This window comes from Ochotona curzoniae, unplaced genomic scaffold (assembly GCF_017591425.1).
Source record: "Ochotona curzoniae isolate NIBS_2020 unplaced genomic scaffold, NIBS_Ocur_1.0 scaffold_2587, whole genome shotgun sequence".
NCBI lineage: Eukaryota > Metazoa > Chordata > Mammalia > Lagomorpha > Ochotonidae > Ochotona > Ochotona curzoniae.
Genome location: NW_024467096.1, coordinates 1,458,322 through 1,471,256, shown reverse-complemented (window position 1 = coordinate 1,471,256; position 12,935 = coordinate 1,458,322). Strand labels below are relative to the sequence as shown.

General features: G+C 42.0%; 1 protein-coding gene across 1 annotated transcript; it reads right to left on the bottom strand.

Moving 5' to 3' along the window:
• Window positions 1-327: 327 nt before the first annotated feature.
• Window positions 328-10,777, bottom strand: FBXO40 (F-box protein 40). The gene is made up of 3 exons (XM_041002561.1): window positions 10,676-10,777; window positions 2,844-4,769; window positions 328-543 (listed from the first exon to the last, which is right to left on the bottom strand). The coding sequence occupies exons 1-3, from the start codon at window positions 10,775-10,777 to the stop codon at window positions 328-330; spliced, it is 2,244 nt and encodes a 747-aa protein (XP_040858495.1).
• Between the last annotated feature and the right edge of the window lie 2,158 nt (window positions 10,778-12,935).

Genomic DNA, 12,935 nt, shown 5'->3' with positions numbered 1-12,935 from the left:
AAAAGCACAGGGATATGCTGGTTATGAAATTTTATTGCTTTCTCATTTCCTAAGAACTTGGGTTTGTCTTTCAAATGGCTTCGAGTTACTTCTTTTTTCCTAAGACTGATCTCGTTTAGAACAAGAAAATCAGTCATCAACGTGGCACTATAGTGTGAGTCATAACTTAAATTCTTAAACTTTCTCAGGTTTTGAAGCACGTTGTATGTTCCATTCAGATAAGCACATATGGAGTTTACAAAGCCAGGGGAGGGGTCTTCAAAACCATACTCTGTCCTACTTTCAGTAACACTCATCAGAAATCCAAGAATGGTCGTGTCGATGTCCTCAGGAGGCTTGTCTTGTATGAGGTCGGGCTCTGAAGGTGGAGACTAAGCTCTTCCGGGGTTGCTCACGGGGCCGACACATGCTAGTTAAGAGAACAGGATCTGTCCTGTGTTCTATGACGTTGAAAGGACAGGTTTTCAGGTGCTCAGACATGGAGGTGACTTCATTAAACTCCCAGCTCTTGATTTTGGAGAAGAGGCTGCTGAACTGCCAAATCTGTAGAGAAGGATAAAAGGATGCTCACAGGTGAACTTGGGGCGGCACCTGCAGGCTGACTTTTACTGAACATTATAGAGCAATGCCTCTCTCCTTCCTATTCTTAGTCTCTAGAGTAGTGGGTGACTACTGCAAACATCTTTAGTTCCTTCTCCAGCATGCAATCCCCCTAGCTGTCCTTCCTAGCAATAATCTTCTAACTAGCCATGTGGTTGTGTAAGAATGACCAATAGTAGTTAGCAGTGGAACATACATCCCCTGCTCCATCACCACCAAATGTGGTTAGTTCTAGAGTAGGCACATAGTTCAAACTGAGACGTACAAAATCACTCCAGAATATCCAAAAGCAGATTCTCCTTTTCCCTTTTGCAGCCTGGGGAGCTGCCATTAGCCACCAGAGCAACCAAGAAACTGCCATAGCATGAAGCCACTATCGTTTCTTGGCTTTTTGGCTAAGATCAATGTAGCATGAAGCCATTACTGAGGAAGCAGAGGTAAGAAATAGAAAGAAAAAGATCATCTGGGTATAATTACTAAGCTGGTAGATCAAGCCTTACAAGAAACAATTACTTCTGTTTTTTTCTTAGTTACATATGCCAATGAATACCCATTATTATTGGTGACCTCTTAAGTTGGTTTCTATTGCTTGAAATTAAAACCCTCTAACTAATGAAGGTTACAGGTTCCTCAGGGGATTCCTTGATTCTGATACTCAGTGCAGCACTCTCTGGCCTTTCCACCTGAGCAGTGGTGGCAAAGTCATCAGTTTCCCAGTCTGTGTTCATGAGCATGCGTGTAACTCGATAACCTTTCAACCTGACACTTCATCTTCATTTTCTTCTCACTATTCCCATGTAAGACAATTATTTTCTGGAATATTATAACTGTCTCTCTTTTTGTTATTTAAAAACAGCCACTTTGATATGTGTTTTAGATTCAACTAAGTTCTCTTTGTTTTTTCTCCAAGGAAGATAGTTTGTTCCATATGATACCCAAGAGTGGTCAGTAACCACTGATTTGGGAACAAACTTAAGCTGAAAAATAATGGAATATCTAGTATGTAACATGAATAATTTGTATCTGATTTTATAGAGAAAAAATATTATGCTCTTCAGACAACAATCCCTTACACAGCCTCTTAGTCTCATTTGTGTTTATACCTAATGCGGTTGGTTGGCAGTCAGCATTTATTTAACACATGGATACATGAGGCCAAGTCTTTTTTTTTTTTTAAGAAGACCACTTAAGGTATAAACACTGGGAAATATGCATAATGTTTGAGGCATTATTAATAAAAATAACTTCCTAATGCCAAGTTTTAAACATTCATACATGAAGAAGAAATTCAACAGTGAGGTTATGGAATTGTTGACCAAACTGGGTATTATAAGTCTGTAGTGCAAATTACTAGCATACTAACCATGAGAGAGGATGTTACTGTCACTTGGGCCATGGTGAAGAAGGAGTTTCACTTCTGTGTGATATGACCTCATGGAAGGTCTAATAGAATAGGGAACAAGGCTTTCTGAAGATAAATCTTTGATTTATACAATGTTTTTAAATTAAATAAACATTTGAATCAGGAGAAACAAGTGGACCTAATTCCATTTAAGTTTCAAAATGAAAGGCAAAACTTAAAAAAAAAAAACCTTCAGGTGGCATGAGACTGAGGAGATATGCTGGCATACTGCATCAGTTAGAGTCCAAGCAGGAAATAGATGGCATACTCAAACCGGGCAAGTTAGAGGGATTTTTTTTTTCCAATGAGTTATATGCAAATATGCAGGCAGATAGCAGTACCCAGGGCTAGTAATAGTCTAAAAAACTGTTATCCTAGGCCTGATGGTGAAGGGGTCCAGAATGAATAGTTCCTGGGCGGGAGCACATGACAGAGCCCCCTTCAGTGCAGAGGCATAACTAGTTGCAAGGCATGCTGGGAGACAGCTGCTTCAACCTCATTCTACTTCCATTCCCATATTCCCCATATTTCTCACTGAAACACCCTAATTGGATTACCAATGGCAAGCTGCAGGACAAGGCAGCCAGTTGAGGCATTTAGCAGAGATCAGCCTCTTGGGGCAAAAGAACACTATGGAAAAGGATGCAGAATGGGTCATGTGGGCAATCAGAAATTATTGATAAACCAGCAAACAGTGTTGCCATTTACATGTTTCTAGCTCTGTCTTCTCTACTAAACTGACCTCCACAACTTGGTCTTATTCCCAGCAACTGTCTCATGTCTGTCACAGTGCTTGCCACATAAAGAGCTCTGAATACACATTTGCTGAGTGTTTACTTGCCTGTCTGTGGACCTTCCAGGAGGTACCTCCATGGGAATATCTTTTCTTCTTCCATTGCAAGAGGACCATTCCTCTCTCCTGTAACAGAGTGGCACAGATATTCCTCATCAGCACTGACACCTGAGAGAGTTGGGCCAGGCTGATGCTGTCCAAGAACCCAGCAATGTACTGCAGAAGCTCCAGGGGCAGGCTTGTGAGAGAGTGGTGGCTTTTTCCTCCACGGCCGGAGAGCTGGTTGACCTGCCTTCCTTCATTCAGCTCTGGAGCCACCTCTGGCCTGATGGCAAAGGTCTTGAGCTCCTGACTGTAGATCACTTTGGCTTTTTGCCCTGGAGGACGGAAGTGGTTTTGAACAAATGTGCATCCCAGGTAGGCAAGGGGGCAGCGATGCTGGAACCAGCCATTGAGACATGACTGGATGTCGGTGTGGACGTTCTTGAAGTGCAGGGGGTATTCATCCCTTCTGAAGAATTTGTTACAAGTGAACGTGAAGGCAGAACTACTCTTGTTGTGTCTCCTAGTCACACACTCACTGTGGAGCTCCACGTGGAGCCCTCCAGGATTGCTCGTGGTGAGGAGGTCAGCCAGCACTGTCCTTGAAGAAAACTGTTCTGGCTCAAAGTTGTATGTCTGAGTGGCAAAGTCCATGAACAGCCCATCAATGCTCCTGGATTCAGAGATGACGTGACCCTTGAGTTCTCTTTCCAGAGCACACTGAAGGGTGGTCTTGATGAGGTCTGATTTGGGCAGGTCCTCCACTGTGATCCCCAGGTCCGAAGTATCGACGGCCTTGTGTTCACTTGGCCGGCAACTCACCATGGCATCTCCAATGCGAGCTCGTTTCCCACAGTAGCTCACGGGAACCTTGAAGGTGTACACGGTCTTTACTTCCTGAGCCTCCAAATTACCATAGACAAAGTCTCTCTCCTTAGGCGTGCAAGCAGCCATCTGACCAAAGTGAATCAGCATCCTCCCGTTGTGCACTAGGTACATATTGTAGTCCTTGGCATCCACAGCTGTCTTCAGTCTTTCCAAAACACCATCCTGCCACGGGGCAAGCCCTGTTGTCTCCACAGCTGCATGGGAGTCCCTTTGCTTCTGGTTTTCCTGTGTTTCCTCCCCTTTGGCAATGCCTTCTCCTTCTGCTTTGTTATTGTCACTGGAACCCTGTTGTGTCCCTGGGCCATTCCTGCTCTTGCTGTCTCTGCTGGCTGATGAACTTGCTAAGGTAGAGGCGGCATGCTCTTTACTAAACATATTTTCCCACTTGTCGAATTTCTCCAGGTTCATCCCTTCCTTGGTCTTGGCCAGCACTTCTCGTTCTTCTTGACTCAGCTCCACCGTCTCCCCGTTAGCAGCTGACAGACAACCTTGGGGCACTGACCTAGCATCCCCTCCCCCAACTGCTCCTCCCATTTCTTCCCAGTTGCTGTCACCATTCAAGGCCGATTCTTCCTCCATGGCTTCCCTCGTCTCTGGGAACAGTTCCACCATCTTCAAGGATCTAAAGAGGACCTTCTGGTCCTGGAGGGCCAGGGCTGTGTCCAGACACTCCTCACTGGGGGTCTCTTTCATGATGTTCTCATGCAGAATTGTCTCTGAGTCCACATTTGGCCAACGGTTCCATTCCATGGAGCAGCAGACCACACTGGCAGGGCACACCTGCAGGTGTTTGGCCAACTTGTGGCGGGACATGGAAAGGGGGCAGCCATATTCAGAGTTGAGACATGGAACCTGCTCCAAGGGGCAGAGAAGCTCATGCTCTGTCTCCTTGCACATGTGGAAGGTGGCCCCACAGAGCAGGCGGCAGCTTATCACCAGGCAGGAGACATTGGGCTCCACAGGAACATGGCAGTGGCGATTGATGCACCCCTCACAGTGCCGGTGAGGGGTGCTGTGGCCAGGTGGGGGTCTGTGTACTCTGCCCTGTAGACACAGAAGGGAATGGGAAGAAGAAAACAGATGAATGCCAGAAGAGAAAACTCCAAGCATGCCTGTGACTATTAACTTACTTGTTTCCTGTATATACTTTTTTATGGGTAGGAATCTTGTAATAGGTAGAAAACCATGGAAGAGGAGGAAAAAAACTATCATAATCTCACAACTCAGAAACAACAACCATAAGCCCTTCCTTCCTTCCTCCCTCCCTCCCTTCTTCCTTCTTTGCTTCCTTCCTTCCTTCCCTCTTTCCTTCTTCTCTCCCTCCCTCCTTCCTTCCTTCCTTTTTCCCTCCCTCCCTCTTTTTCATTCTTTCTATATTACAATTTTCCAGCAGTTTATTCTATATATATACTAGGTAGGTTTAAGATAAAGGTAAAGGGTCCAGCAAAGTAGCCTGGTGACTAGGCTTCTTGCCTTGCATGTGCTGGGATCCCATACAGATGCAGGTTCATATCCCAGCAGCCCCACTTCCCATCCAGCTCCCTGCTTGTGGCCTGGGAAAGCAGTCAAGGATGGCCCAAACCCTGGGACACTGCACCCACGTGGGAGACCCCGAAAAAGCTCCTGCCTGGGTTTGGATTGGGCTCAGCTCTGGGGGTTGTGGCCACAGGAGAGTGAATCACTGGATATAAGATCTTTCTCTGTATCTCTTCCTCTCTGTATATCTGACTTTCTAATAAAAATAAATCTTTAAAAAAAAAAGAGGCAAAAACAGCTGTAGGTAATAGGCTGTGATGTTGACAATTGCTGTTTCTATGTTGTGGGTTATGATTAATATAGATCATGTAGTGTTATAAAAAATAATTTTGCAACCTAATTTTAAACTTGTTTGTTATAACATAAGATCAGATTGTTTTATGAATTATTCTTTGCAAGTTTTTAAAAAATGACAGTAGAACATTCCAGAACATGGGTGTGCTATCTGTTACTTCACTAACCACTGCCTGAGGATATGTTGGGGGTATAGAGGTCAGATCTAGTTTTGCTCACATTAGCATCCCTAGAACCTGACAGGGGCCCTGCACCATTACAGGCACTGAATAATATTTGCTGAAAGAAGGAACTGTTAGCCACTTAGATTGTTGCTGGCTTTTGAGGGGGCTGTTTTACTTGCCGAAGTTCACTAAAATATGCTCACAAATCTTTCTCACCTCCTTACTTCATTCCACTCTGTCACTTGCTTTCAAATTTTGTTCAGTCTTTCCTGTTTTGTAAAAATATCAATAAATATCAAACCGTAAGTACAAGTCTGCCAGCTACTTGTCTGCAGGTTTTAATGAGGCAAGATTGAGACCTTCTGAAAAACAAGCCTTCATTATACCCAGTACTCACCATAGCTTCACACGTTCTTCTTGCTTCTTAATTCTAAGGGAAAATTTGAATTTACATGATTAGTAAGAAAAGTATTGTGGTTATCTATGTTGTCAGGAGTCAAAGAGACTTCACATAGTCTCGCATTTAATTCCTTCTGAACCCTGGAGTTGTAATTTTCCTCTTTTAGGTTAAAGCAATGGAAGCTTGAAGAGGTTAAATCATTCATCCAAGGTCACACAGCTGGGGAGTAGCAATCACATTTCCGATCCTTCATTATCCGCTCATCCTGCTGTCACTGACTCACACCGCCACGGAGGAAGCAGTTTCTCTCTCTCTCTCTCTCTCTCTCTCTCTCTCTCTCTCTTTTGTTTGTTATTTGTTTTTTATTTTAATGATCTTTACATAATTGATTAGGACACAAAGGGTCAAGGGCTACAGGAAAGTGGGTAAGACCATTGTTTCCACACACTCTCTCTCTTTTATTTTTTTTTCTGTATCTGGGGTAAGAGGGGGGGCGATAAAGGGAGAAGTCCCACCCAAAGCAGTTTTTCAAAACATACATTTTCTATAAACTTTTTACATGCCTCATGCATGAATAGGTTTCAAAGTCTTTTAATCCCATCTTCTTGGATTGTTTTGAAATATTCTCAGATGCTGTTGATATGGTGACATTCAGTGCCCGGTACCTCAGCAGATATTTTCAAGAACAAGGATGTTTTCCTTTATAATTATAGTAACATTGTCTCACTTAAGAAAACTGAAAATTATTTTCTAATATCATGAAACATGTTGCTTATGTTTAATTTTTTCCAGTTGAAACAAAAGTATCCTTTACAGTTATTTTGGTTAAATTTCAGCTTTTGAACAACAATGTTTTTAAAGCCAATTTATTACATTTGGTCGTTAAGTGTTTTTACCCTCTTTTATCCTGAAAGAGTCTCCCAGATTTTCTGTTTCAGGAGAAACAAAGTTTCAAGAAAGTTACAGTCTAGTTAATTCATTTATTCATCTGCCCATGCATTCATCCATCTATCCAACAATCTTAATTATCTACCATGTACCAGTTAAGTGAACATAAGCATTACTTGGGATTACATGGTCCTTAAATACTATGGTTCATTACAATCAGCTAAGGTGCTTGTTTAACATTTAGATTTCTCTGTTTAATATTGTAATCACCCAGGCACAGGTGACTTTTTAAATTTAAATTTGTCAAAATGAAAGAACATTTACAATTCTGCTCTATGGTAATAAGAGAGATATTTCAAGGGCTCAACATCCACATGCAGCTAGTAGCTACAGTACCGGGCAGCACAAAACATAGCATTTATATATTAATTGAACATTCTAGAAAACACTGGTTACAGATGTTGTCTTCATCCTTGACCTGAGTAAGAAGTATGGAAATTACATTCTTAACACTCTCCCATCTGATTCTTACGCACGTTAATACATGAGAAGCCTTGTTTCAGACTCCACTGGTTCACTGTTATGCCAGAGTGCTCTATATTTTCAATACTCGGCTGAAACAGATATGACAGTTTGCAAGCCAGGACATCAGATAGGTTCAGCAACCAGGAGAAAAATTAAGCAAAGTGCAAAAGCCTGAAAAGGAGCCCAACAGAGGAGGGGATAGCTGCTGGAAGGATTTCGAAAGATGGACTGTGCTACAGTCTGGATATGTTTCCCTAAAATTCCTATGTCGACTCCTAATCCCCAAGGTAAGAGTATTTGAAGGTGGGGCCTTTTGGGGAGAGTGCTGGGACTAGTGTCTCAGTAACAGAAACTGGGAATAGATCCCTTGTCCCTTCTACCCTGTGAGGGCACAGAAAGAAGATGGCCGTCTGAACCAGACTCAGGCCCTTAGCACATATCATACTGCCTCCACCTTGTCCTTGGACTTTCCAGGTGGCAGAAATGTTAGAAATACATTTCTGTTGTAGAGACGTCACCCAGTCTGTGGTATACTGTTACACCAGGTGAAATGGACTAAGATTGCGATGGAGTGGAATAGGATCAAGCAACCAGCACTCCATTTGGATACAAAAATCAAGCTACTGATATGTTGGCTTAGAGTTTAATGTGCAAATACAATCTTGCCACCTCAAATCACTTCTTGGGGAGGGGGAACCCAATATGGACTTACTGTGGAATTTCTTAAATATTAAGTTAGAGCATCTGGAATGATTTGTATACAGTAGAGAGTCATTTAGTACAGTACCTTGGACTATTAACCAGTAGTAGCAGAGGGATGGATTCAGTAGGGAAACCAAGTGTTAGAAACTGATGCATGAGAGTAACGAAAGAAATGGGCAACATGAGGCACACAGGAAACATCACACAAGAGAATCAGGCTTTTGTTTCTGGCTGGAGAAGGGGAAGGAAAAATCAAAGCTGATGCCAAATGTTTGAATTAGGAAAAGGAAACAAATCAGCTGCAAATCTCAGAGAAACGAAGATCTGGAAAGGCAAATGCTTCAACAGAAAGTCGAGTTCCAATTAGTTTAGTACAAGCTGCTTAGGGTGGTCATGTGGACAAGAAGATGGGGGACCAGAATGTAGAGATGCATAAATTAGAATGATCTACTTAAAAGTGAGAAAGGAAACCCTAACTGGGGATGTGAGAATAGAAAAGCAATCCATGAAGTGCATCACCCAACATTTTCCTCAATGGGAAGCATTAGGAAGCAGCAGAGCCAGAGAAGGAGAGACCCAAAAGCTAACAGAGCAAGGAATATGCTGACACAGTTGTAAAGGGAAATAGGGGTGATAGCGTCATGTTCTGGAGCAAAGATGAGAATAGTGATGACCATGTCCTTGCTTAGAGGAGGTCCCCAAAGAACTCTTGCCAGATCAAATATGGCATTTTAGCCACACAGTGGGATCCTTGGCTATTCAAAATATGGTGTTTGCTCAAAAGCAAAGGGGAAGTTCTCTGGTGGCAGTGTTATGTCCTGGCTTAGGGATTGTAACTACTTTCTGTTCAGAAGAGAAATTCATGAGTAAGAATGGAATCTGGAGGAGTCAGAGTCCCATGCTGGGTGTCAGAAGAGGAGAGCACAAAAAATAGAAGAAGTGACCAGTGTCAGGAATGTCCAACTTGCTATTTGCCAGCCTGATGTAGCAAAACAGAGTTCACTTGTTGAGAGATTAAAAGAAGGGTAGCATGGATCTGTATGCTCTCGGTGTATACCAAGAATGATGTCCCAGCATGGGGATGTGTCCGGCTGTAGGGATGCTAGTGATGAATTCTTAACCCAATTATTTCTTGCCTTCCAGCATGTGGAGAATGGTTCTTGACAGCAATGCTACTGATGTTGAAACTATTTGTTTATAGACTAACTGCTCTGCATTGGGTTGTTATTATTTGAAAATACAACTTTAAGAAGAAAAAATGTAACAGGCAACAAAGACTCTCTCTCTCTCTCTCTGTTGCTATTTAAAGATCTTTTGGTGTCATACCAGATGAGTGACTTTGACAGAGGGCATGTGCTGAGCCACAAGACACGGTGACTATAGACCACTCTGAAGATTGCTGGCACTGAAAGGAAAGAGAAAGATGAACAGGCAAAAAGCATTTGAAAACCAAAATGTGAACCCTTTGTGGTTCCTTGGGGAAGGTTTCTCACCAAGGTATGTCAATCCAGAGTTTTTCACAGCCTAATTCTTGCTGGGGAACTACTGTGACCAAGTGTCCGGGTTTTCCTCAGACTCTTCTAGTATTGTCCCAGAAGCCTCATGATATATGTATATAATTGGTTGCTTTGTGATATAATATCCCCCCTATTTGAATCTTCTCTGTTCCAGTCCACAGTCCCTGGAGTGTCTGGCTTTCCTAGATAGATTTCTCTGCATTTAGATGTCATAAAGGAAGAGATAAGATTTTATGCCCTCCATATGCTTTTAGATAGTATTTATTTTAACCCTTACAAAAAAACATGTCAGATGGGTATTATTGATTCCAGTTTACAGATAAGGATACTAAGGCCCAAGTAGACCTAGGTTATTTGGTCTTCATCTCTACTTTTTCCTGGCTACAAATGAAAATTACCAGGTCCTGGAGATTCAATCTGAGGAGCCTCTGAACCAGAAGCAAATTGGTATTGTACCCCTAATCACAAAAGAACTGCTGTCAGGTAGGTGAGAAGGCCTTGATGAAAGTTCTGGAAAGGCAGAGGACCCTATCCACTCCCTTCCATCTCTACCACCATTGCCCAGGTCCAAATGGCCTCATCTCTGATATGTTCTAGTTTCTCAACTTTAGAATCCATCTCATTCCCCTCATCTGCACCCTATCCCACAAATAAAAGGAATGATTTTAACTGTCCATAAAATTGGGTTTATTCCCTGCTTAAAAATATTCAATGGGGTCTCATTCCAAGGGATAAATGCTAATATTATCTCTTTTAAATTTTTAGAAAGATTATTTATTTGAAAGGCAGAATGAGAGAGGGACAGAAAGAAAGAGAAACTTCCATCTTTGTTGTGGACAGTGACTCATGCTATGAGGTGTGAATGTGAGAGAGGCTTGGCTGGGCGTCAGTGGGTTGTGCCCTGACAGTGAAGGCAGCACTGACCAGAATATCAAGAGGGCACTGGGGCCCTCCAGGTCTATCTTGAATGGGCTCTGAGAGACTGGCGAGCAAGTGCGGCTGACACAGCTGCCAACATCCCCTCATGGTTCATAATGAGGACTGCATTGAATTGGGTGGACTAGAATCCTAGAAAAGGGTATGTTTGAAGAATGCTGTGAGAGTGATGGTAAAATAGATAAAGGCTAGCGATGTATTGCTAGTAATGTATGATGGATATCTTTGTTTTTTAGGCAGGAAAAGAAGTCTTCCCAACTTAATTAGGTTAATGTAAGCTGCATTAAACAGACATCATTCAGAGCACAACAAACCCTATGAATGCTGCTAGGATCATTTCCAGAGGGCTTCAGGACTTTTAAGTTCTTTTAAGTACTTGCAACCACAGAATCAGGAATCTGGATCGGGTAGAAAACGAGAAATCCTCCATACTGTTTCTCAAACGTCAACATGTGTGGAAATCACACAGGCAACCTTTCTGAGTCAAGATGACTGGGATGAGACTTGAGGTTCTCCCCACATAACGGGTTCCAGACACTGAGGGTCCAGAGATCCTGATATAATCTTTTTCTTTTCTAGAGAAGAAAGCACGATACATGGAAGTGGGAAGTAAACTGCCTGGCCCATGCTTCCATAGTCTCCAGTCCTAATTGCACGCTTTCTTCCTATTGCATTTTTAGGTTTTATTGAGAAAGTCTATAAAAATCACAGTGCCATATGGAGCTGTGCGTGTGGAGATGGCCAAGGGCATGTGGAAGTTTAGATGGTACACAGGGTAAGGTAGCATAGGACCTGGAAGAATGAGGAGGAAATGGTGACCACCTGCCATCAGCTAAGTCATGATAACACTTATAGCAGATATATTTAAATCACTGACTCAATCGAAAGACAATGGGATGAACAAACAGTAGTTTTAACATTTGCTACTATAATTTTAACATTAGTAGGCAAACAGAGTTGATGTCAGGGAGATATTTTTAGGCCAGGGGCCTTCTCACACCCCTCATGTGATGTCACTGACTATTCTGCTTCCTCATGTGGCTAGCCCCGGAAAGAATGATCTATTTCTGAGCTTTACCTTCAATAAAAGTTAAAAGCCAAAGACATTCTTAACTCTGAACCTATTAACCAGCCAATTAATTACTTACTTATTACATTGTTAACCTGATCGTTTGCAATGGAAATGCATAATTCTAGGGCAAGAACATGCAGAAAGTGCAATTACATAATCTTTTTGCCTCTTAACATTTTAACAAAACCAGTTGGCTGAAAAAAAATTTGCACATCTGATTCTATAATCCTGTGTTTCCAGGCTAAGATTCCAGTTGCATTTATTGTCACCAAGAAAAATAACCCACTTTCCCAGATCTATGCAATGCCATAATCTGCAATTCTCCATCAATGGTAGAAATGTTCTAACTTTAAACTTTTTACTTATTTCATATTTCATTCACTAGTTAAAGCTCATATCTGGTGATTATGTGTGTATTAGCGATTGTATTTGAAATCTCTGTTATAGTACCAAGAAAGTGCTTAACTGCCTGGATTATCTAGTGGAGCTGTGAATCAGCATGAATGCTTACTTGCTCCTAAGCAAACACCCCCTCATCTCACTAGGATGACATCTAGCATACACCTTAGAGACTTTGCTGCTATGGAAACTTTGGCAAAATTAAAAGTAATAGGCAGTTATACACAGTGAGGCTGATTGTGCCTAGAGAATGGGCATAATTATAACCCAGACAAATACAGCAGGAACTAAGGTTTATCTGGAGGGGCAGAGCTAGCAGGAAGCAATCGATAGGGTATGTCAGTAATTGGTTTAGATACCTTTTTCTCTTGGCGTTGGTGTACAGAATCCCTTTGACTGCATAAGCCACTTCCCAGGATGTCCTTAGCTGAACTTTGAACCAGGGAAAACCAGAAAATTATACCTCTCTTACCTCTGCCACTATATACAAATTCCAGAAGCCAAAAAATGATCTGTATGTCTTTTACGACTTTCAATACCTGAAATATTATTAGCTATTTCAGTTTTGAATCTCTAGATGAGCAAGTTTCAACTCTAATAATTTTCAGTTTTGCTGCATAGCCTGTAGACATTTTTCAACTTGTAAGATATTTTCAATTATATCCAATAAATCTCTTTTGAATTCGAAAGAACTGAGGAGAAGGGAATCACACTTGGGGTATATGCTTAGAGAAAATTGAGTTTCAAATGCTGAATGCACAGTTTAAATAGTACATG